At 37.5% G+C, this 23,060-nt stretch overlaps 2 protein-coding genes across 3 annotated transcripts in view; one reads left to right on the forward strand and one right to left on the reverse strand.

Annotated features, from left to right (window-relative positions):
• The window catches only part of OCA2 (OCA2 melanosomal transmembrane protein), a 656,645-nt gene that overhangs the window by 388,538 nt on the left and 245,047 nt on the right, over positions 1–23,060 (forward strand). The gene's annotated exons all lie outside the window — the stretch shown is intronic.
• On the reverse strand, positions 508–22,951 carry LOC140503633 (large ribosomal subunit protein eL43-like). Its single transcript, XM_072607778.1, has 2 exons — positions 22,927–22,951; positions 508–906 (listed from the first exon to the last, which is right to left on the reverse strand). Exons 1-2 carry the CDS (start codon positions 22,949–22,951, stop codon positions 584–586), a joined length of 348 nt encoding a protein of 115 aa, XP_072463879.1. The 3' UTR covers positions 508–583.

The following is a 23,060-nucleotide window of genomic DNA, read 5'->3' on the forward strand; positions in this document are numbered from 1 at the left end:
CTCTAATTTTCTGATCATTTCAGCTGCATTTTTCCATGCAGGTCAGGCTTCAATTTCTTTTTAACGTACTCCAATGAAATTGAAGGCTGCAAAATTATAATGACCAAGCATGACTCCAAAGAATAAAACATCTTTCCCTTTTTCTTCCTTCTTTGCAGAGGCTAGGGGTACATAATTGTAGAATATGGAATATACTGTCACATGTTTTCTCTTTTCTTGATTGGTTTTACTAAGTGGCATAGTAGATAATGCAATGGGCTTGGAGTCAGGAAGACCTGAATTCAAATCCAGTCTCACATACTTCCTACTGGTGTGACCCTGAGCAAATCACTTAACCTTAGTCCGCTTCAGTTTTATCTGTTTTAAACTAGGCATAATAATAATATTCACCTTATAGGGTTGTTGTGGAAATCAAACGATATCCTTGTAAAGCACTTGCCACAATGCCTGGAACATGGTGGGTGCTTAATGAATATTTATTTAAATATAAATATCCTTTCTTTTCTTTTTTCTCTTTTTTTTATTCCATAAATTAAGCCATTTATTGTTGGACTATGGGCTACAGATATTTGATAAGAAGATTTTACTGGTCTTTCAATTCCTGCAGTCTTCTGATGGCAGATTTGACTATGACTGCAGAGCTGGTATTGTATGTCCATGCTCCACCAGCTACTGTTTTCCTACAGGATCCACAATGCCAAATACTCACTGCCCATCTCTTCATTTTGGGCTTGCCACAGAAGGAGCAGGTATACTTGGCATGCTGGCTAATTTCAATTTTCTTCACCATTTTTCTGAGGGATGCACCATAACGTGTTCCATATTTAACAATGATTCTGACCTTCTTAGTATGTTTAGCCAAGTTGCCAGTTACAGGGATGGAACTTGGAGAGGGCTCTTTTTTCTCTTTTTTAAAAAAAAGTTTCTGTTATATGTGGTAGTTCTCTGGGAGGGGAAGAGGTGAAGGATACAAGGGGAAATATATGCAATGTACAAATTAAGATAGAAATTAAATCTATTTTAAGAAGGAAAAAAATAATGATCCAGTTTCATCTTGAAGAAGAGATATGAGGAAGTGCCTCCCTCCTTTATTTGTTGAGGGAGCTCTGGAAATTCAAGAGAAATTGAAAGAGTGAACCCAGTGACAAATATATGAACTTAGAAATTCTGTAGCTCTTCCACAGTCTTTGAGAGACAGGGAACTATGGGTGCACAACACTGTATATACAATAATATTGGCTTGATTGATGTGTTGATTAATTTTACCAACCAAATTGGTTTTTTTTAAGTTCTCTGCTATAAGGGATAGCTTTCTTAGAAGGGTAGGGTAAAGAGTGTACTGAGAAATATAGTTGATGTAAACAAGACATTAATAGTTTATCACATAATACATGCATTGATTAAGTTATATTTCTATTGCTAACAATGGAATGGATAATATATACATAATTTTAAAAGTACTTCAGCTAGTTTTTATACCTTCTTCCTTATATTCAAAACAACCTTCTTTGATACCTCAAATCGTGTTTGCATTTACATGATGGCATGTCAAACAAATAAGACCTACTATAGATCCCTTCAAACCCATTTATTCCAGTTTTTCGGATAGTTTTGTTTCATAGTGGTTGACAAATAGGAAGTACTTGTTGCTTTTTGTTCATTCATTTCAGTCATGTCCAATTCTTTGTGACCCCATCTAGTGTTTTCTTGGCAAAGATATTAGAATGTTTTGCCATTTTCTTCTCTGCCTCATTTTACAGATTAGGAAACTGAGGCAAACAAGGTCAAGTGACTTACTCAGGGTCACATAACTAGTATATGTCTGAGGCTAGATTTGAACTCAGGTCTTCCTGACTTCAGGTCCAGTGTTCTATCAACTGTGCCATCTAGTTGTAAGTACTTAATATATTTTTTATTGACTAATTGAAGCATTGGGAAGCAGGGCATTGTAGGAAGGTGTTGGGGAAAGAAAGGAAAGAAGAATGGAAGGAAAGAAAGAAGGAAGGAAGGAGGGAAGGAAAAAAGGGGAGGAGGAATGAATGAGTGAACATTTATTAAATATTTACTGTGTTCCAGGTACTGTGCTAAGATCTGGAGACTCAAATATAAGCAAGCAGAATGAGAGTAGAGGACTGTTAATTAAATCATTTCCTTGGTTTTCTTCCTTTCCATATCTAGTTTTCCCCCTCTTCCATCCAAAGGCTTTCCTCTTAATTTATAGGCACAATGCAAAGAGAAGAATTGATAGAATTGCTTCTATCAGCTGGGCAATTTAGACTCACTCTGTATTTAGGCTTGAGTTATGGAGAAAGTGACTGCAATTGTGTACTTCATTTTATGGATGAGTGTAGCAATAGAAAGTAATCAAGACCTACAACACTATATACTCTGTGAGTGGTATGGGAGAATTGTATATCCTCTAGATCAATAAGTCATCATCCTCTTCCTCTTATTTTCCTCTTTCTCTTCTTTTTTTCCTCCTCCTCCTCTGTCTTCTATATTGAACGTTGTTGATACTTTCTTTTCCCTCTCTTTTTGTTTTTTGCATCCTCATTTATGCTACTTTACTTTGGAAATGAAATTAGCCTCAGTGGCAGCATGGTGCAAAGAAAAGAATACTGTATTGGAGTCAGAGAAACTAAGGTCAAATTCCAGCTTGGACACTTATTCCTTGTGTGGCCTTGGGCAAATCACCCAGTCTCGCTGGGCTTCTCTTTCCTCATTTTTAAAATTAAAGGATTGGACTAGATGACTACTAAGATTCCTTATAGTTCTACTTAGAGCTATTAAGAGTACCTTCTGTTAATCAGAAGGAATTATATTTAGTAGTTGTACTTCCAACAGCTGGTTGACTTCTTGTTCAGTTGTTTGAGTCATGTGCAACTCTTGGTGACCCTATTTTGGGTTTTCTTGGCAAAGATACAGAAATAGTTTGCTATTTCCTTGTCCAGCTCATTTTACAGATGAGGAAACTGAGGCAAACTGGGTTAAGTGACTTTCCCAGGGTCACACAACTAGTAAGTATCTCAGGCTAGATCTGAAGTCTTCCTGACTCCAGGTCTGGTGCTCTAAATATCCTACTGTGTAGACCATTGCCCTATTTGCTTTCCCTTTGTATCTGGTACCTAACACATTCTAATATAAAAATGATCATCACGGTAAGAATATTCCTTTGAGGGGCGGAGCCAAGATGGCGGAGTAGAAACACACAAATACGCGAGCTCCGAACCCACAGCCCATGAAATATCTGTAGAAAAGGGTTGCCAATAAATTCAGGAGCAGGAGAAGCCACAGAACAGAGGAGCGGACAAGATTTCTGTTCCAGAGAGCCTGAAAACCTCTCGCAAAAGGTTCTTCACGCTGCGGACGTGGAGCAGAGCCCAGCCCTGCATTGGCTACCCAGCGCCGAGAGGAGCAGATCCGAGTAGGCTTCAGGGACAGAATCTCCAGCAGCCGCGTGGGTCCCTCTACCCACAGGTGACAAGGGTCGGTGAGAGGGTCTCTTTGGCGGGTCGAGAGGGGAGTGGGGAGCCCCCATGACTCAGGCCCCCTTGGGAGGCACCAGCAGAGGTGGGAGCAGACAGGGGCTCCCCAAGCAGGCAGGAGCCCAGATCCATTGTTGAAGGTCTCTGCATAAACCCCTTGAGGGAACTGAGCCTGTTAGGCGGCCCTGCCCCCACCCGGGCAGCTGAACTTGATCTCACACTGAATAGCAGCCCTGCCCCCGCCCAAAGCCCTGAGGCTGGGAAGCAGCATTTGAGTCTCAGACCCCAAGCACTGTCTGGGAGGATCTGGAGGCGAGGTGGGTGTGAGGAGAATATTCAGAGGTCAAGTCACTGGCTAGGAAAATACCCACAAAAGGGAAAAAAACCAAGACTATAGAGGGTTACTTTCTTGGTGAACAGGTTTCTCCTCCCCTCCTTTCTGATGAGGAAGAGTGGTGCTCACCATCAGGGAAAGACAAGGAAGTCAGGGCTTCTGTATCCCACCCCACTCAATGGGCTCAGACCATGGAAAAGCTCAAAAGGAGCTCAGAAAATTTTGAAAATTATGTTAGAGAGGTGGAGGAAAAACTGGGAAGAGCAATGAAAGACATGCAAGCAAAGTATGAACAGCAGATCAGCACCCTGCTAAAGCAGACCCAAAAAATGCTGAAGAAAATAACACCCTGAAAAATAGGCTAACTCAATTGGCAAAGGAGGTTCAAGAAACAATGAGGAGAAGAATGCTTTTGAAAGCAGAATTAGCCAAATGGAAAAGGAGATTCAAAAGCTCACTGAAGAAAATAGTTCTTTCAAAATTAGAATGGAACAGATGGAGGCTAATGACTTTATGAGAAACCAAGAAATCACAGAACAAAACCAAAAGAATGAAAAAATGGAAGATAATGTGAAATATCTCATTGGAAAAACAACTGACCTGGAAAACAGATCCAGGAGAGACAATTTAAAAATTATGGGGCTACCTGAAAGCCATGATCAAAAAAAGGGCCTAGACATCATCTTTCATGAAATTATCAAGGAAAACTGCCCTGAGATTCTAGAACCAGAGGGCAAAATAAATATTGAAAGAATCCACTGATCACCACCTGAAAAAGATCCAAAAAGAGAAACTCCTAGGAACATTGTGGCCAAATTCCAGAGTTCCCAGGTCAAGGAGAAAATATTGCAAGCAGCTAGAAAGAAACAATTCAAGTACTGTGGAAATACAATCAGGATAACACAAGATTTAGCAGCATCTACATTAAGGGATCGAAGGGCATGGAACAGGATATTCCAGAAGTCAAAGGAACTAGGACTAAAACCAAGAATCACCTACCCAGCAAAACTGAGTATAATACTTCAGGGGAAAAATTGATCTTTCAATGAAATAGAGGACTTTCAAGCATTCTTGATGAAAAGACCAGAGCTAAAAAGAAAATTTGACTTTCAAACACAAGAATGAAGAGAAGCATGAAAAGGTAAACAGCAAAGAGAAGTTATAAGGGACTTATAAAAGTTGAACTGTTTACATTCCTACATGGAAAGACAATATTAGTAACTCTTGAAACTATTCAGTGTCTGCGTACTGGGTGGGATTACACACACACACATTCACACGCGTACACACATAGAGACAGAGTGCGCAGAGTGAATTGAAGAGGATGGGATCATATCTTAAAAAACAATGAAATCAAGCAGTGAGAGAGAAATATATGGGATGAGAAAGGGAGAAATGGAATGGGGCAAATTATCTCTCATAAAAGAGGCAAGCAAAAGATTTTTTTAGTTTGGGGAAAAAGAGGGGAGGTAAGAGAAAAACATGAAGTTTACTCTCATCACCTTCCACTAAAGGAAGGAATAAAATGCACACTCATTTTGGTATGAAAACCTATCTTACAATACAGGAAAGTGGGGGATAAGGGGATAAATAGGGTGGGGGGGATGATGGAAGGGAGGGCATGGGGAGGAGGGTGCAATTTGAAGTCGACACTCACAGGGAGGGACAGGATCAAAAGAGAGAATAGAAGTAATTGGGGGCAGGATAGGATGGAGGGAAATATAGTTAGTCTTATACAACACGACTATTATGGAAGTCATTTGCAAAACTACACAGATTTGGCCTATATTGAATTGCTTGCCTTCCAAAGGGAGGGGGTGGGGAGGGAGGGAGGAAAAGAAGTTGGAACTCAAAGTTTTAGGAATAACTGTCAAGTACTGTTCTTGCCGCTAGGAAATAAGAAATACAGGTAAAGGGGTATAGAAAGTTATTTGGCCCAACAGGACAGAGGAGAGGATGGAGACAAGGGCAGAGATGAATGATGGAGGAGAGAGCAGATTGGTGATGGGGGCAATTGGAATGCTTGGTGTTTTGGGGTGGGGGGAGGGGACAAGGGGGGAGAAAATTTGGAGCCCAAAATTCTGTGAAAATGAATGTTAAAAGTTAAATAAATAAATAAATTTTAAAAAAAAAGAATATTCCTTTGAGTCATACTAAATTATTTATTTTTCTTGCCACTTGTGTTTAGATTTTTAATTTATTTGTAGACCAGAGTCTATGCCTTCTAATACCTTTAAATAATTTTCTTTGTATGATTCTTTAAATCTTTCCTTATAATTCTTGCCCACGAATCTCCTCGTCTTCCTCTCTTTTATTTACATTTCCTTGCATACTTAGATGATACAACTGGGGCAGAATGTTCTAGTTACCGCCATGTTGTGGGAAACCTTTGTGCCCTAGCTTTTTCTCAGCATACGGCCTGGTCCTGTAAACAGTTTCCTGGTGATCTGTACTAGGTGATTTTCATTTGGAAAGTACTAAATTTGGAGAATTTGTCAAGCTGTTTCCTTTATTCTCTACATCCTGACAATGCAGATTGGCAGCAAAGAACATCCCCTTGAGACAGGCATGTGGGTGTTTAACAAAGTATACAACCCTCCTTCTAACCCCCTGCAACTTCACCCTTTCATACAGCAGAAAGGGGTGATAAACATCCTGCGTGATTGTACCTAGAGAGCATGGTGTGTAGTTAAGAACACAGCTTGTAGATGGAGCCACTGTCCCCCAAACCCTTGTGAATGAAGTTCTCTGTGCCTGGATTTAAGACCCTGGGAAACACCCAGCACACATGACTTTCCTGAAAACATGAACTGTTGGAGCACACATGCAAGAGCTAGTCATTCAGGAGCCACCTTCTTCTAAAATGAATACCTGACTTTCTGCCTCTCACTTCTTCATAGATAATGAATCGTACTAGCCAGAAGGTAGAAGACCAATTTAATTCAACAGTTACTAAGTATATACAGCGTATGCACTGCTCTAGGATATAGTACAAAGTAAAATAACAACAGCAAAACACAAACAAAAAATCACACCTTTTCTCTGCTATCAGAGAGACTACATCCTACTGAACAGATACAACACATAAGTGAATTCACAGATAAATGAATTGAAAATATGCGCAAAGTGATATAAAGTAATTTCAAGAGGGAGAAAACACTAAGAACGGGATAGGGAATGGAATATGAGAAGTCAGGATGTGGCAGCTGAGCTGTTCATAAGCCCAGAATTCTATTAGTCCAAAGCATTGCTGTACACCATTCTTGGCATGGGGGACTCTACCTGTACCAAAGACATGTAGGTGGGATATCCAGTGTTCTGTGAAAGAAGAACTAGCATGACTGAAACAGGCAGAATGCAAAAGGAGATAAAGCACAGTAAGGCTGGAAAGGTATGTGGGACCTCGGTTGTGGAAGGCTTTAAATACGGTGCTGAGGGATGTGTGTATTATCTAGGCAATAGGGAAGAAATTGAGAGTTCTGAGCAGTCTTTTTTTTAAAAATCAATTTCAGTCCAGAAGTTTTGGGCTTCTCTGTTTCTATCTCTTGCCCATTGGCAGCCGGAGTTAGTTAGTCAACAAGCTTTTATTGAAAACTTACTATGTGCCTGGCACTTGTGTTAAGTGCTGGGGATACCATGAAATGAAAAAAAAATAGTCTTTTCCTTCAGGGACTCATATGCTAATGGGCGGAGACAACATAAAAATAAGTAGGTACATATGAGATATATACAGGTAAGGGGTTGATACAGTCATCAAGTCTATTGTACATGGCTGATGGTTGCCTGTATTATGGCTTAGCTATATTGACTTTTTTAATGTGGTCACAGTGGGATATAGAAAGTATAGGTCTGTAAGCATGAGATGGAAGGAAAAAAGAACTAGCTGTTGGCATTCAATCAGGATGGGTTATTATCAGCTGAATCTTAAGGTAGTGCCAAGAACCAGTGGCAGGCAAACACTGGCTTGAATCTTGTGGCCCATTTGCATGTCTGTGCCTTGGCAGGGTAGGTTATTGCCAAATTAAAGATACCATGATCCATATCTGCGGCTTCCACAGGACTGTTTGCATTGATTAATGCCTTGACTTTTATAGTAGAATACGGTCAGATATTGTCTCTTGTCAAGGTCTTGTGACCACTAGGGAGAAAGGAAAGAAACTAGTGTTTATTAAGTACCTTCTGTGTCTCAGAAACTACAAATATTATTTTATTTGATCCTTACAAGAACTTTGTGAAGTAAGAGCTATTATGACTCCAGTTCTACAGGTGAAGAAACTGAGGTAGAAATAGGTTAAGTGACTTGCCCAGAGTCACATGGCTATTAAGTGTCAGAAGTTGAAGTTGAACTTGACTTCCTGACCCCAAGCCATTGTAACACCTAGCTGCCAAGAATCCTGAGACCTATAATTAGACTATGACTTATGTGAGCAAGTAGGTGCTTAATAAATGTTTATGGACATGATTTGCCATAATAAAGGTACAACAAAGAGATTTAGGAAAGGGCTCGCAAATGTCACCAACATTGTGACAGAGTTATCTGTTTCCCAAACTTTTATGTGCAAAAACCTCAAGCAGAGCAGCCTACGGTATGGCCCAATGCATTATGTTCTTCCCAAGGATGTACAGTACATAAAGATATGCAAATACAAACAAATGAGAAAAAACAACCAAGTAACCAAATTCTCCCAAACTGGACCAGTCTCCCATAAAGAAGTCTTACCTAATTGTCTTGTTCTTTCTCCTCTAAACATTCTTATCTCTACAGTTCTAGTCCAAAGATTTTAGATACACCTGTTTTTATAATCTGTCTACATATAGGAAACTTCAAAATGGGAATGGGGCAACTTATGTATTAGTGTGTATTGAAAGTAACTACGCTGCTCAGGTACCCTGCCCCTTTGACGGTGATAATATCCATTCATCTGTTTCCTTAGAGAAGGCTTCTGTGTTCTGGGAAGATTGGTATAATTTAGAAGAAGATCCATCCATAGTCTGTATAGCCCAATGCAATGTTTGGGCAATAGAAGAGACCTGGGGAATGGGTTCTGAATTGTCCTGATGAGAAGAGCAAGCCACAGCTGATGAAACCTGTCTCCAGATTATGTCAGTCAGTATTTTTTTTTCTGAGTAGCATCTCTGAAGCACCCCTTCCCTTCCCATATTTACCCTTAGTGCCTGATAGCTGAGGAAGGAATAAAAATACTAACAGACGCAATTAATTGCACTCACCTTGCAAGGTTAGAGGGAGGTATTGAAATTTTACCAAGTACATTTTAAATATTTACAAAATTCATAGGGACATAAGAAAGGAGGCTTCATCATAAGCAAACAGAGATTCTATTTGCGTCTGAAATTAAGTTCCATAAAACAAGCCCAGCATGGTCACTGCTTTCTAAGGATCTAATGAAAAACTGCAAGAGAAGCAGTTTTCATTTTGGGTTGGTGGATTAGAGAATCAATATTACTACAGAAGCTTGTATTAAGGGTTTCTGACTGAGGCCTTGGAAAGTATTATTGGCTTAGTTACTGACATGTTTGCCTTGATCCTGTAGAATAGAGTGCTCATTATTCTGGTAATATTATTAGCCTGGAAAAAAGAAATATCAGGGAAATATATTTGTTTTTATCTCAAAGTTTGCTAAACAAATAAATATCTTTATTATTATCCTCTTGTGAAATTGGTGAGTCTTCCTCTTACAAAAGGAAGACAGAAGGTCTTTCATATGTCTACTGCCCAATGCAATGAATTACTGACAGTCAGGATGGAGCCTCATGATGCTCAGTGTTTCTTTCAATGTTTAGCCTCTTGAGCTATTTAGTTGAAAAGAGGGTCAGTCTGGTCACTGGGAACGTCAGACAAATGTCAGAAATACTGGTATATTGTGGCTCTTTGGTCACATCTTGAGGATTTAGGATTCTAACTTTTATGTCAGAGCATCCTTACTGATATGAAGTGCTGAGTTACACTTTGTTCAGTCTTTTGAATTTTGTCTGACTCTTCGTGACTCCATTTAGCTTTTTTCTTGGCAAAGATAACGGACATTCATTTCTGTAGCTTTTTCCAAAGGTTTCTTACTCTGTTTACACTAAAATATAAAATAGAGAGGTATTAGGACAAATATAGAGATTAGGGAACTGAAAGAAATTTATAACCTCCTCCTATACCTGGGACCTTGAGATCCCAAAGAGATGAAAGCATTCTTCTTAATTGCAAGATAAGCATTTACATTAATCTAGATCCACAACATTAAATATATTTAGGTATATCATCATGTTTTCTTACAATTTTCCAGTTGCGACTGAATTCCTCCCAATGTAATATCTATTTGCCCCCATCACTGTTCAATGTCAGCAGAGAAGTGAGGCCACGTAGGGTTGAGAAGCTGTTTCTATCATGGATGAAGGAAAGAGCCAGGGAGTAGATGCCACTATTAACTGATACATGGAGTAGCTTTGTGTTTATATCTCAGCTAGTCATTGTACTATCTTTGGTTTTGTCCTATAGCAAAATACTGAGACCTACTTTGAGCATATGGAAACGTTTCCACCATGCAAATTATTCTGAGATTTGCAAGTACTGTTGAGATGTCCATTTATAGTTGCTAGTAGTAGACACGGATGTATCTCTGCATCTGACGAGTTTCCTGTGGATGTGAAGATTCTTTTGTGGTGTAGTTCACGGGAGACAGAAAAAAGAAAGGGGAAATTTTATGGCAGCATTCTTGGTCTTAGTCTCAAACTCCTCTTCTTGTCATTGCTTTATCCCAGAGAACTTGTCTAATCAATATCTCCAAGGAACCATATTTTGCTAACAACTACCTTCCTAAGACTCTCAGTTGCTTAGTTTGTGAATGAGAGGGCATATGATGATCTGGAAGAAAGCAGCTCTCAGAAACTTTTATCTTCTTTGGGAACAGTGGTATCAAATAATTAAAAAGTGTAAACCTGGAAATATATTTTTAAATAACACGTATCATTTTACTATTTGCCCAGATGACATTCTTTGAGCAACCTGTTTTTTGGGAGTCTGAATGTAAATGGGCAAAAGATTCTAGGGCAAGGTGGGGAAAATCAACAAAACAGTGTGATTTGTGGCACTCTGTGGTGGTGAATAAATGCATGGGCAGGAGAAATTATTAACTTAATGAGTACATTTCAGCTAGCTGTACTGCTGTTTTTCAAAAGAAATACTGTACTGGTTGAGAATAGATATGGTAGAGAGAATATTGGCTGTAAAATAGATGAAATCTTACAGAAGCTAGGGAGGCTTCAAGTGTTTATATTGCTGCACAATAATGAGAATAAGCTGAAAGTAGCATGGGCTGTCATAATGGGTAAATATCTATTTATTGCTACAATAGGATGTGCATTCCAGGACCTAAACTTGATATTGTGAAATTGATTCTCCTCAAAAGCTCTATGAGGGAAGCAAAACAAGTGATATAATACATAAAGGTATTCATATTGTCACTGGTGTCTTCCAAAGCAAGTGAGTCTTCCAGAAGAAGCCAAGAAAAAAAGAATTAGTGAATAACTTCATGAGAGGACTCTCTTTGTCTTTATTGGCATATGTTTACATACACATATACACACATACACTTATACACATACATATGCTTACATATATACATACACACACACACATATATATATGTAAAATTCCCATTGGAATGTAAGCTTTTCAAAAGTAGGGATTATTTCATTCTTTTTATTTGTTCGCCCAGTGCCTAGCATGGTATCTGGTACCAACGAGGTGCTTAATAAATGCTTATTGATTGATTGGTTGGGGTAGAATAAAAATTGATTTTGAAAGATTATCAAAAAGAAAAACAACTTCAAAAATGAAAATATATTATCAACAAAATCCAGCAGGAAAAGATAGAAAGAAAAATTCCATTTAAAATACCTACAGATATTATAATTGCTTGGGAGTCTACATGCCAGCACAAACCTAGGGTTTATGAATACAATTACAAAATGCTTTTCACATAAAGAAGGACAGATCTAAACAATTCAAGAAATATTCATTACTCATGGGTTGGCTGAGTCAATAAAATAAAAATGACAATTCTGCCTAAATTAGTCTACTTATTCAGTGCTATACTGACCAAAATTCTAAAGAATTATTTTATAGAGTTAAAAAAAATAATACCAAAGTTAATCTGGAGGCACAAAAGATCAAGGGAATCGATAAAAAAAAAAGGTGAAGGAAGGCAGTCTAGCAATACCAGATTTCAAACTATAGGGCAAAACCTTAATCATGAAAACAATCTGATAGTGGTTAAGAAATAAAGTGGTGGATCAATAGATAAGGCACACAATACATAGTAGTAAAAAAATGACTATAGTAATCTAATATTTGACAAACACAGATATCCAAGGTTTGGGGGCAACAACTCAACATTTGACAAAAGTTTTTGGAAAAACTGGAAAGCAGTATAACAGAAACTCGGTATAGATCAACATCTCATCCCATATACTTAAGATCAAAATGGATAAATGATTTAGATGTAAAGAGTGCTATAAGTAAAGTAGGGGAACATGGAACAGTTTAACTGGCAGATATAAGAATAAGGGAAGAGTTTATGACTGAAGAAGAGAAAGAAAGAATCATGGGAAGTAAAATGGATAATTTTGATTACAAGAAATTAAGACATTTTTGTGCGGACAAAATCAGTGCAGCCAAAATTAGAAGAGAAGCAAAAAGTTGGGGGAAATTTTTTTGTATCAAGTTTGTCTGATAAAGGCCTCATTTCTCAAATATATATAGGGAGATAAGCCAAATTTACAAAAATAAGAACCATGCTCCAAATGAAAAGTGACTAAAGGATATAAACAGGCAGTTTTCAGAAGAAGAAATCAGAACTACCAATAATTATATGAAAAAATGCCCTAAATTACTGTTGCTTAGACAAATACAAATTAAAGCAACTCTAAGGTACCATCTCATAATCACAGATTGGCTAATATGACAGAAAAGGAAAATGATAATTTTTGTAGGAGATGTGGAAAAATAGGTACACCAATGCACTGTTGTAAGAACTTGTCCAACTATTCTGGAAAATAATTTGAAACTGTTCCCAAGAGGCCATAAAACTATTCATATTCTTTGACCCAGGAATACCACTACTAGGTCTGTATCCCAAAGAGATCAAAGAAAAAGGAATAGGACGTATATGCACAAAAATATTTATAGCAGTTCTTTTTGTTGTGGGAAAGAATTGGAAATTGACTAGATGCTCATCCGTTGGGAAATGGTTGAACAAGTTATGGTATATGCTTGTGATGGAAAATTATTGTGCTATAAGGAATGGTGAGCAGGATGGTTTCAGAAAAATCTGGGAAGACTTGTAGGAACTGATCTAAAGTGAAGTAAGCAGAACCAGGAGAACACCGTATACACTAATAGCAATATTGTACTGATGATCAAATGCATGTCTTAGCTGCTCTGATCCATACAATGATCCAAGACAATTCCAAAGGACCTATGATGAAAAATTCTATCCATCTCCAGAGAAAGATATGATGAACTCTATATAGAGACTGAAGCATATTTTTTCACTTTCTCTATGTTTCTAATTTTTATTGACTTTTTTTGCAAAATGGATAATATAGAAATGTGTTTTTCATGGCTCCACATGTAAAATTGGTATCATATTATTTGCCTTCTCAGTGGGTGAGGAAGGGTAGGAGGCAGTTAAAGAATTTGGAACTCAAAATTTTTTAAAAAAGTGAATGTTAAGAGAACATGTTAGTTGATGGCCCAAAATACTTGAGTATAACACATATTTGATGAAATTGCCCTTATCAAATGTTCTATGTGCTATCATGAAAGGATCAGCAGACCAGAAATCCTGACTATGCTTTCTTGCTTAATAGTAGATTTGGAGCTGCATAAGACCTTCAAGGTTATCTAAACCAATACCCTATTTTTATAAATGAAGAAACAGAGAGTTGAAGAGGTTAACTGGCTTGATAATGATCATACCATTAAAAGTCAGAGGTGGGATTTGAGCCTGGTACTTCATGGCTCCATGTTCAGTATTGTATTAGCTATGCTATTCTGCCTGTACAACTAACTAACATTCCTGACCACAGACAACTTGCTAAATCTTTTCGTACCTCAGTTCCCTCATCTTCAATATAAGAAGACTGGACTAGGTAGGGCTGATCAAATTCCCTCCTACTCAAAAAACTGAAATGCAGATCTTGGCTCTGATACTCACTTAACCCCCATTGCCTCATCGTGGGTCATCTTCAGTCATCCTGATGAATATCTGGTCACTGGATTCAGATGGCTCTGGAGGAGAAGTGAGGCTGGTGACCTGCACCGCCCTCCCTCACTCAAAACAAAGTCAAGTGCAAGTCATGTCATTATTTCTCTCGTGGCATGGTCTTCTTTGGCAATGAAGGAAGAATATACCGGTAAGTAACCACAGGCAAGTCTCTTTTTCCAGGTTTCAGTTTCCTTATCTATAGAACAGAGATAGTATTCGCAACAGATGTCTCACAGAATGATTGGAGTCCTTAAGCTGCTATTACAATCACTATTATGATGATATTTTTCCAAGTCCAACTGCAGGAATGTTTTGAAGGTCATAAAAGCAATTACCTTAGTAATCACGAAACCCAGCGGTTTGCTGGAGCCAACTCAGAAGGATTCATGATAAATGATTGTTAAATTTTCAGTTGAACATTTATACCTCAAAAATGAGCAAATGCTATAAATCAGGGCTAGCTTTTTTGTTCTGTTGATTGTCTAGATTTAACAAAGTGGAGAGGATGTTAATCATGCAGATTAAATTGAAAACATTGTAATGTATTTTCAGAGTAAAGATATATTACACACACTTGACCATATCTATTGTGATCATATGTATCATATAAATTTTATATTGTGTCTTATAAAGCATTTATACTAATCTCTTGAATCTTAGCCCTTACTTGTTAATTGCCTGCTTACCATCTTTATGTGAATGTTGCAGGAGCAGCTCAAAATCCAAGATGTCCAATATGGAACTTGTTATCTTCCCCCTCTGAAACCTTACCATCCTCCAAACTTCATTTTTTTAAAAACTAGCACAGCCTTCCTTCCAGGTGGCTAGGTCTGCAACCTTAGTGTATATATTGTATATATATATATATATGTATATACAATATATACACATATACATGCACACATATATGTGTATGCTTGTGTATGTATATGTATGTATGTGTATGTGTGTGTGTGTGTGTGTGTGTGTGTGTGTGTGTGTGTGTGTGTGGTCTCCCCTGGTAGAATGGAAGCTCTTTGCAGTCAGGGCTGGTTTCGTTTTTGTCTTACACCCTCAGCTCCTAGTCAGTACTCACTAAGTACTTATCAAATGCCCATTCCTTGCTTGTCTGCGTGCTCAGTCACTTTTCTTTCTCCCTCGCCGTCCTCTGAGCCAATCAGTTGCCCAGTCTAGTTATTTCTAATATCTTAACATCTCTTTTATCTGTTTTCTTTGCTTGACTCATATCTAGTTTAAACTCTCATCTCTCCTAGGCTGAGCCATTGTGGCAATTGATCTCTCTTTCTAGCATCTCTCTTTTCCATTTCACCCTCCACAGAGCTGTCAAAATGTCCTCAGGCATTGGTCAATCCTCTTCCCAAAAGTTGTCACTAACTCCCTGTTGCCTCTAGGGTAAGATACAAAATCTTCAGCTTCGCATTTAGATCCTTCAGCAATTTGGCTCTAATTTATCTAATCTAGTCAATATCTCATTTATCCTTCCAGACTTGTTTCATGTAAGGAAAGTAAGGCAGAAAGAGGTTAAGTGACTTGCCCAAGATCACGCAGCTAGTAAGTGTTTGAGACTGGATTTGAAATCAAAATTTCCTAACTCTAGGCTCAGTGCTCTATCCCTTTCACACATCTTGCCTACCACCTTAAATGGTCCACTTACTGGAATCTGAATTTGTCATCCCATCTCCTCTTTTTGTTTTCGGGCATGTGTCTCCCAAACCAGAATGTTCTCCCTGCTCATCTCTATCTCTTACAGTCCTGAGTTTTAAACCTCAGTTCAGGTACCACTTTTTACAAAAATCCTTTCATGATGCTCCAAGTTGTTCCTGTTCTCCCCTTTTTCTGACAATGTTTTACTTACTTATCTGTGCTCACATTGTGCCCCCCAAAGTCCTGTGCTCTTGCAAGCAGGGCTATTTTAGTACTGACTTTGTACTGTGATAGACTCAGTACCTTGTACATAGTATTAAATAATATTATTAAATTAAATGTTGAATACTATTAAAATAGTATTAAATAAATACATAGTATTAAAAGTGTGTTCAATTGAATCAAATACTTCAAGGACCCAGGATTTAATTGGTGTAGGTGATTCTGTTAATGCAGAACAAACCCACAACTCCAATCACATCATAGGTATGCAGAAAGCATTATTGGTGTGAGTAGATCATGGAACAGTGGGTTCATATGGGAAGGTCTAATGGTGCAACGGATATAGTACTGGACTTGGAGTCAAGAAGATATGAGTTCTAATTAAACCTCAGACTAATTCAGCCTGTGATCCAGAGAAAGTCACTTAAATTCTGTCTTCCTCAGTCTCCTCACCTATAAAATGGACATAATGATAGCACCTACCTCACAGGGTTGTTGTGAGAGTCAATGAGATCATTTTTTGAAAGTGTCTTGCCTGGTACCTGGGACATAATAAATGCTTGTTCCCTTGCCTTTATCCTCTTTTGAGTGCACTGAGCAAACTGGAACAACTCTATATACTCCAATCTTAGGCATAATATTACATATTGGTAAATGTTCTTCATGAATTGCTATGCAGGAAAATTCATTATCCTCTAGCCAGCCCAGTGCCCATTCTTTCTCAGCATGGTTGCATTGAACTCTTCCTAGGTCTTCTAGCATAGTCTTCAAGACCCCAGGGTCATTTCCAAGGTCCAGTGAATTGTCAGAGTAGTGGCAGATTGATAAATACCCCAGATAATAATCAAAGATTTTTGAGAATCCGAGGACTTGAATTTGTGTGACTTTTAGTTGACTTTCTCAGAGTTAATGGGTTTAATATGTTGTACTTAATCCAACCTTCTTATTGACAAGTATAGATAAGCATAAAGCAAATGCCTCATTAAGAAATGGAAAGAGTTCCAAAGTTGAAAGACTGAAATATAAATGAGGATAACATTGCCTCTCTGTTCCACAGGATTATAAGAGAAGTAGCTCTCTTAGCTCTTGTTTTGGAAAGATGCTTTGAGATATTGCAGGATATAGAATACCTTTAGGTATTTGATCAGGAATGAATTCTGAGGTTCTGCCAAGCATACCCCCTCTGCATTACACAGCAATCTCTGACCCCTCTTGCCACTTTCTCTGCTTCACATTCTGTTTTGCTGGTAATAAACAAAAACAACAACCTGTGCTCCGTGCTTAGAAATGATTATGTCAAATGAAGAAATAAGCAAGGGAAAAGATATAGAAGTGTATCTCATTCTTGGCAAAAACTAAGTTTGCAGAAGTTTTTCTAGGTGATAAAAATGAAAGAAAAGTATTAGAAGAAACAGAAGATGTTGATAGTGATAACTCAGAAAATGAGAAGGATGGGATAAAATTCCCTGTAGCAAGATCTGTATTTAATGAGTATGGAGGTTTTCCTTGCACTTTTATCTCTCCCAGAGTTATAGAATCTCCAAGCTTGAAAGAGGTCAGAGTTCATCTTTGGAACCCCCTCTCTGATATCTTTAGCCTCAGCTTATGTGCTTGTCATTGGAGGCAGAACTATTATAGATTTTAGAATCATAATTTTATTCTTGGATGGCTTGTAAGACATCACTGAGTCCAGATCTCATTGCACAAATAAGGAAAATTAAGGCATGTAGAGGTTAAATGACTTGCCATGGGGGTCATATAGCTAATAAGTGGGTGAAGTGGGAATTTGAATCCTGGTGTTTGTGATTTCAAGTCTACTGCTCTATCCATTATACTCTATGGCACCAAAGGAACTCATTACTTTCCAAAGCAATTAATTCTACTTGGAGATAGTTCTAATTTTGGTTTCTGGTTTTTTCCTTATATTGATCTGAAATTTGCCAATTCTCATTAATCTTTATTCTGACCTCTGAGGCCATACTAGTCCTTCTGCCATATGATAGTCATTCAGATACATGAAAACAGGTATATCATCTTCCCCAAGTTTCAAGGGCAGCTATGTTGTGCAGTGGATAGAGCACTGAGTCTAGAATTAGGAAATTTTGATTTCAAATCCAATCTCAAACACTTACTAGCGGTGTGATCTTGGGCAAGCCAGTTAACCTCTTTCTGCCTTAGTTTCCCTAACTGTAAAATAGTGGTAAGAATAGTACCTTCCCTCCCTGGGTTGTTATAAGACTCAAAAGAGATGATATCTGAAGAGTCCTTAGCTCAGTTCCTGGCATATAATGGGTACTTAATAAAAAAGCATATATCCTTCTCTTTTGCTTTTCCTACATTTTTAGGCTATAAATATGCCCATTCCCTTTATTTTGATCATCAATTGATCATCATTTGATACGGACCCTCATTTCTCCTATCAGCCTTATTACCCTCCTTGGCTATGCTCCTGTCTTTTTTAATACACTACAACTGCCTCTTAGGATTGTGGTGAGGATAAAATGAAATCATACAAAAGTGCTTTGCAACCTTTAAAGAGCTACATAAATGCTACTTATTATTGTTGTTTTACTATAGAGTTAGTTATTTTTTTAATCTTCTCAAGTGTTTATGACAAACTCAAAAATGTTAGATTTTTTAAAGTTCAGCAGCTTGGGGTTCTGTACTTAAAAATTAATGTGTAATTATCATTTAAATAAAATATGCTCTCAAATCTGATGTGCCAAATATGGCAGTTTTATGAACAAATCACCTTCTACACAGATGTGCCCAGAATGAGAGCTAGGTGTACTGACATCCTAGCCCATACTCCATGCATTGCGATACTACCAAAAGATTTTGTGTTCCTAAACTAATAAAGTGATATTAGATTTACAAAGGATGCTAAAAAGTATTCTTGTACATATTGCTTATATTTTTCTCACTTTTTCCTAAAACGAATTATTGGGGAAAATATTCTCCCCGTTCTTCCTTCCCACCCCTACCATGTTGCTTCAAAAATGTTACATTTATAGGAAAGCAAAGGATTTAATTTTTTTCTTCGGTACTGAGTTGAAAAATGGGTTAAGCCTGGAGATATGTCTCTCCTATTGGTAGTTTTTTACATGCTGCCAGGGTTGGGATGGACTTTGGAGACTATATGGTTCATTTGCTTCATTTTATAGAGGAGGAAACTTGAGGGCCAGAAGTTTGCTTAAGGATATGCTGTCAATTTCGGTATTATGCACAGTACTACCTGCTCTGTCAGTACTTTTTTCTGTCAGAGTTTTCTGTCAGTGTTTTTCAGCAAGGTTTCCTTTTGAGACTAGAAAAGGAGGGAGCACACTTATTTTCTCATAATCTGTACGCATCCAAGCTTGTCACTTTTGTCAACAAATGTCCCTAATGCTAAAAGCATTTGCCCAACAATATTCCAATACTTTTATATAACATAAGACAATACTACTGTGTTGTAAGAAAGGATGAAAGGGTCAGTTTCAGAGGAATCTGGAAGGACTTGTATGAACTAATGCAGTGAAGTGAACAGGATCAGGAGAACAAATTATACAATGAAAACATCATAAAGACAAATAATTTTGGAAGACTTAAGAACCCTCATCATTGCAATGACCAACCATGATTTTGGAAATTTGATTTTGAAGAATGCTGCCCACATACTGACAGAGAGATGAGGGATTGCATATGCAGAATGGAGCACACATTTATAGCCAACACTTGGTTGTTTATGCATATTTGTTATAAGGGTTTTACTTTTCTTCTTCTTCCCCTTACCTAGAAAGAGAAAGAAAACAAATGCTTGTTAATTGAAAAAACATGTAATTTAATCTTCAAAAATTTGCTTTTCTGTCATAACATTGGGAGAGTTCCTAGGACTTGTTGATGAAGTTCCAATAAATTCAATTTTAATTCATCTAGTAGTGCTTTCCTGAGTATCTCCTATATCTAAATGAAATAGCATATATAAATAGGGGAAGGAAATAAGGATTTATATAGCACGTACTACCTGCCATGCACTATGCTCAGTGCTTTATAAATATTATTTCACTTGATTCTCAACAATCTCATGAGATAGAGACAAAGAAAAGTTAAATGACTTGCCCAGGGTCACACAGTTGAGAAGCATCTCAGGTTAGGTATGAACACAATTCTTCCTGATCCCCAAACCAGTACTCTACTGTCCCAACTAGGTGGCTTTGTAAACTTTAAAGAATGATATAAATACTGGCTATTATTAAAAATTATTATTAAAGTATCATTCCAGGTACAGAGAGGGATGAAAAATAGTTAAGACACTGACCCTACAGTAACACAACTGCCGTTGCCCCACAATAACTTGATGGATGATACCAGACCAGGGATTCTTTGCTGTGCAGTAGAAATGACTAACTAAGTTACCCACAAGTTAGCTGTCATTCCAAATCTTTATATGTGTGAATCTATTTTGGTCTAAACTTGTGATGATTTTACCATAGATTTTGAGTTGGGAAGGAGCTTGGAATCCATTTCCTCGAAACCCCTGAAATGTAGATGAAAAACTGAGACCCAGAGAAGTCAGGCAACTCACCCAAGATCACATAGCCAGGAAGTGGCAGAATAAGTTTTCTGACTTAAGATCCAGTATACTTGCCATTAGGCCACCCACTTCCAGTGTTGGGAACTCCCTTCATCAGTACAGAACAGCAACTCATCTTTGATGTGTAGGTTTAGAGTTGCCCAGGGTACCACAAGGTTAAGTTGCCAGGATAGACCAGGAGCAGAATTTGGACACAGATCTTACAAAGATTGGTTCTTTATCCACCATGCCACTTTACCTTTCAAAGTCATGTCATCAATTTTATGACAAACGATAGTTTTATGGTATCTAAATAGCATACACACAGATGTATTCTTTCAAATAAATGCAACTTAGATCTTAGCATCATTAATCTCTAGCAAAGTCCTACCAATCTAGAAAAGCTTGACTATAGACCATTTTCCAAGCAACTGCCAAGTTAAAGCCAGAGAAATTCATTTTCAGAAGGCTGAGTTCTTGGTGCATTTTTGACGAAAGTAATTTATGAAAATATCCATAAAGACATAGATTGATTGCATAGGTGGAAATTGAACCCAAATCAATGGCATCACAGAAAAATTGCATCATTAAAGTACTGAAGCATCATGTCACCAAGTTTCCTTGACATAAAAATATCGTCTTTACTGCCACCTATGATCATGTTGACTTATGTTTTTCTGTCACTTATTTTCTATGTCTTATTAAATTTGGATCAGCAAATATAGCTAAATTGCAATTGAAAAATGAGCAACAGACATTGTTGATGGATAATTAAGCAATAATCTAAGTCAAATATGAGTTTTGCCCCCAAGAATTATCTCAGTCACTTATTGCTAATTGGTATTTATTTTTAAGTGTCAGTGGGATGGGTCTCTTATTATTTTATACTTGTTATTACTATTGCCCAGAGAAATTTTAAAGAATAAATTTTTAAAGAATAAATTTTCCCTAAGAGAAAACAAATAAACCTCTACCACCTAAAGCATTTTCTACTTGGGCATTCAAGTAGATCACAACCTCTTTTAGGAACTTATTTGTTTTCAAAGAATATTTTGCACATAGTAGTTAAAATATAAAATAAAACTTCCCCAGTTTCCTGGTTCACCACCTGCCTTCCTTTTTTTTCCTGGAAGGCATCATTGGCAGTAGCTGTGACATGGTTGCTTCATCTTCCAGAAAAATAAATGCAAGTGTATTCCTATAAGAATTTTCTTTTTGAACTGATAAGCTACTGAGAAGATTTTTCAAGAATTTTATAGACTGGATTAAACTTAGGTCTTGGGACCTGGATTTAAATTGTGTCTCTGTCATTCACTGAGTAGACTTAGCCTAGTCCCCTGACTTTTCTGGATCTAAGTTTTCTCAGTGATAAAATTAAGTCATTGGATTAGGTGTTCCTGAAAATATCTTTCAGCTTTAAATCTAAGATCATGGGATCCTAAACTAACCATCAAAACTTTAAACATGCAGAATTCTGTCTTACTTAGGAAAGACTTTATTCAATGAGAAAACAGTTATATTAATACAACACTATTCATGCAGAACTCTGAAGTTTTAAGGAATCAATTAATTAACTATTATTTATTGAACATCTGCTAGGTGAGGTTCATTGTAGTAGGCAGCGTAAAGGGATACAATGCAAGAATAAGACAATTTTTGTTCTTGAGTAAGGAAAGAAATATTAAATAAGAAATTTATATCAGCAGCCTCAAAATAAATTCTGGATTCACATAACATTGCATATCTCTATTTACAAGGGCTAAGGGGTAGTGGAGCAAAGAAGAGGGACTAATTTCTAAGATGAATTTATCTGGGAAGATCTCTTGGAGGAGAGTTTTTAAACAAATTTTTTCCCCATTTAACAAAAGTATATTTTCTCTCCTTCCTTCCCCACTGAGGGAAAAAGAAGAAAAACAAAACTTTTGCAACAAGTATACATAGTCAAACAAAACAAATTCCCATATTGGTCACATCTCAAAAAAAAAAAATCTCATTCTGTACCCTGAGACCATCACCTCTCTATCAGGAGATGATAGAAACTTCATCAAAGGTCCTTTGGAACCATGGTTGGTCATTGAATTAGTCAGGGTTGTTAATGGAAGAGATGTTTTAAAGGAAGAGAAAAAGCAAGTCAGTTCTACACACATTCAGGAAAGGTATAAAAGATTCTCTGTGCTTTCTCACCCAGCATTCTCCTTCTTAGTGGTTTATATTCAGCCTTGGAGGTTTGCTCTATTTACATGGTTTTTTTTTGGAGATTTGGAGAGATTTGACTTTCTGCTAACAAACCATTCTCAATTGCACGGTGAACCAAATCTGTCTTCTTTGAAATAAACTCTTAGGCCCATCACTTAAAGTTTGAAAGGTCATGATTTCAGGTTAATGGGCCTTGCCTTCCAAACAGGTCCTTACCGGCCACCAAGCAGTCATTCTCCATGTTCCATATTTTTTTGTGTGCTGTTTTTGGTGTAAGGTACTTTTTTTGACAGACATCCTACCCCAAAGGATGAGCTCAGTGTCTATAGAGCTCAGATATGCATCATATT

This window comes from Notamacropus eugenii, chromosome 5, assembly GCF_028372415.1.
Source record: "Notamacropus eugenii isolate mMacEug1 chromosome 5, mMacEug1.pri_v2, whole genome shotgun sequence".
In the NCBI taxonomy this organism is placed as follows: Eukaryota; Metazoa; Chordata; class Mammalia; order Diprotodontia; family Macropodidae; genus Notamacropus; species Notamacropus eugenii.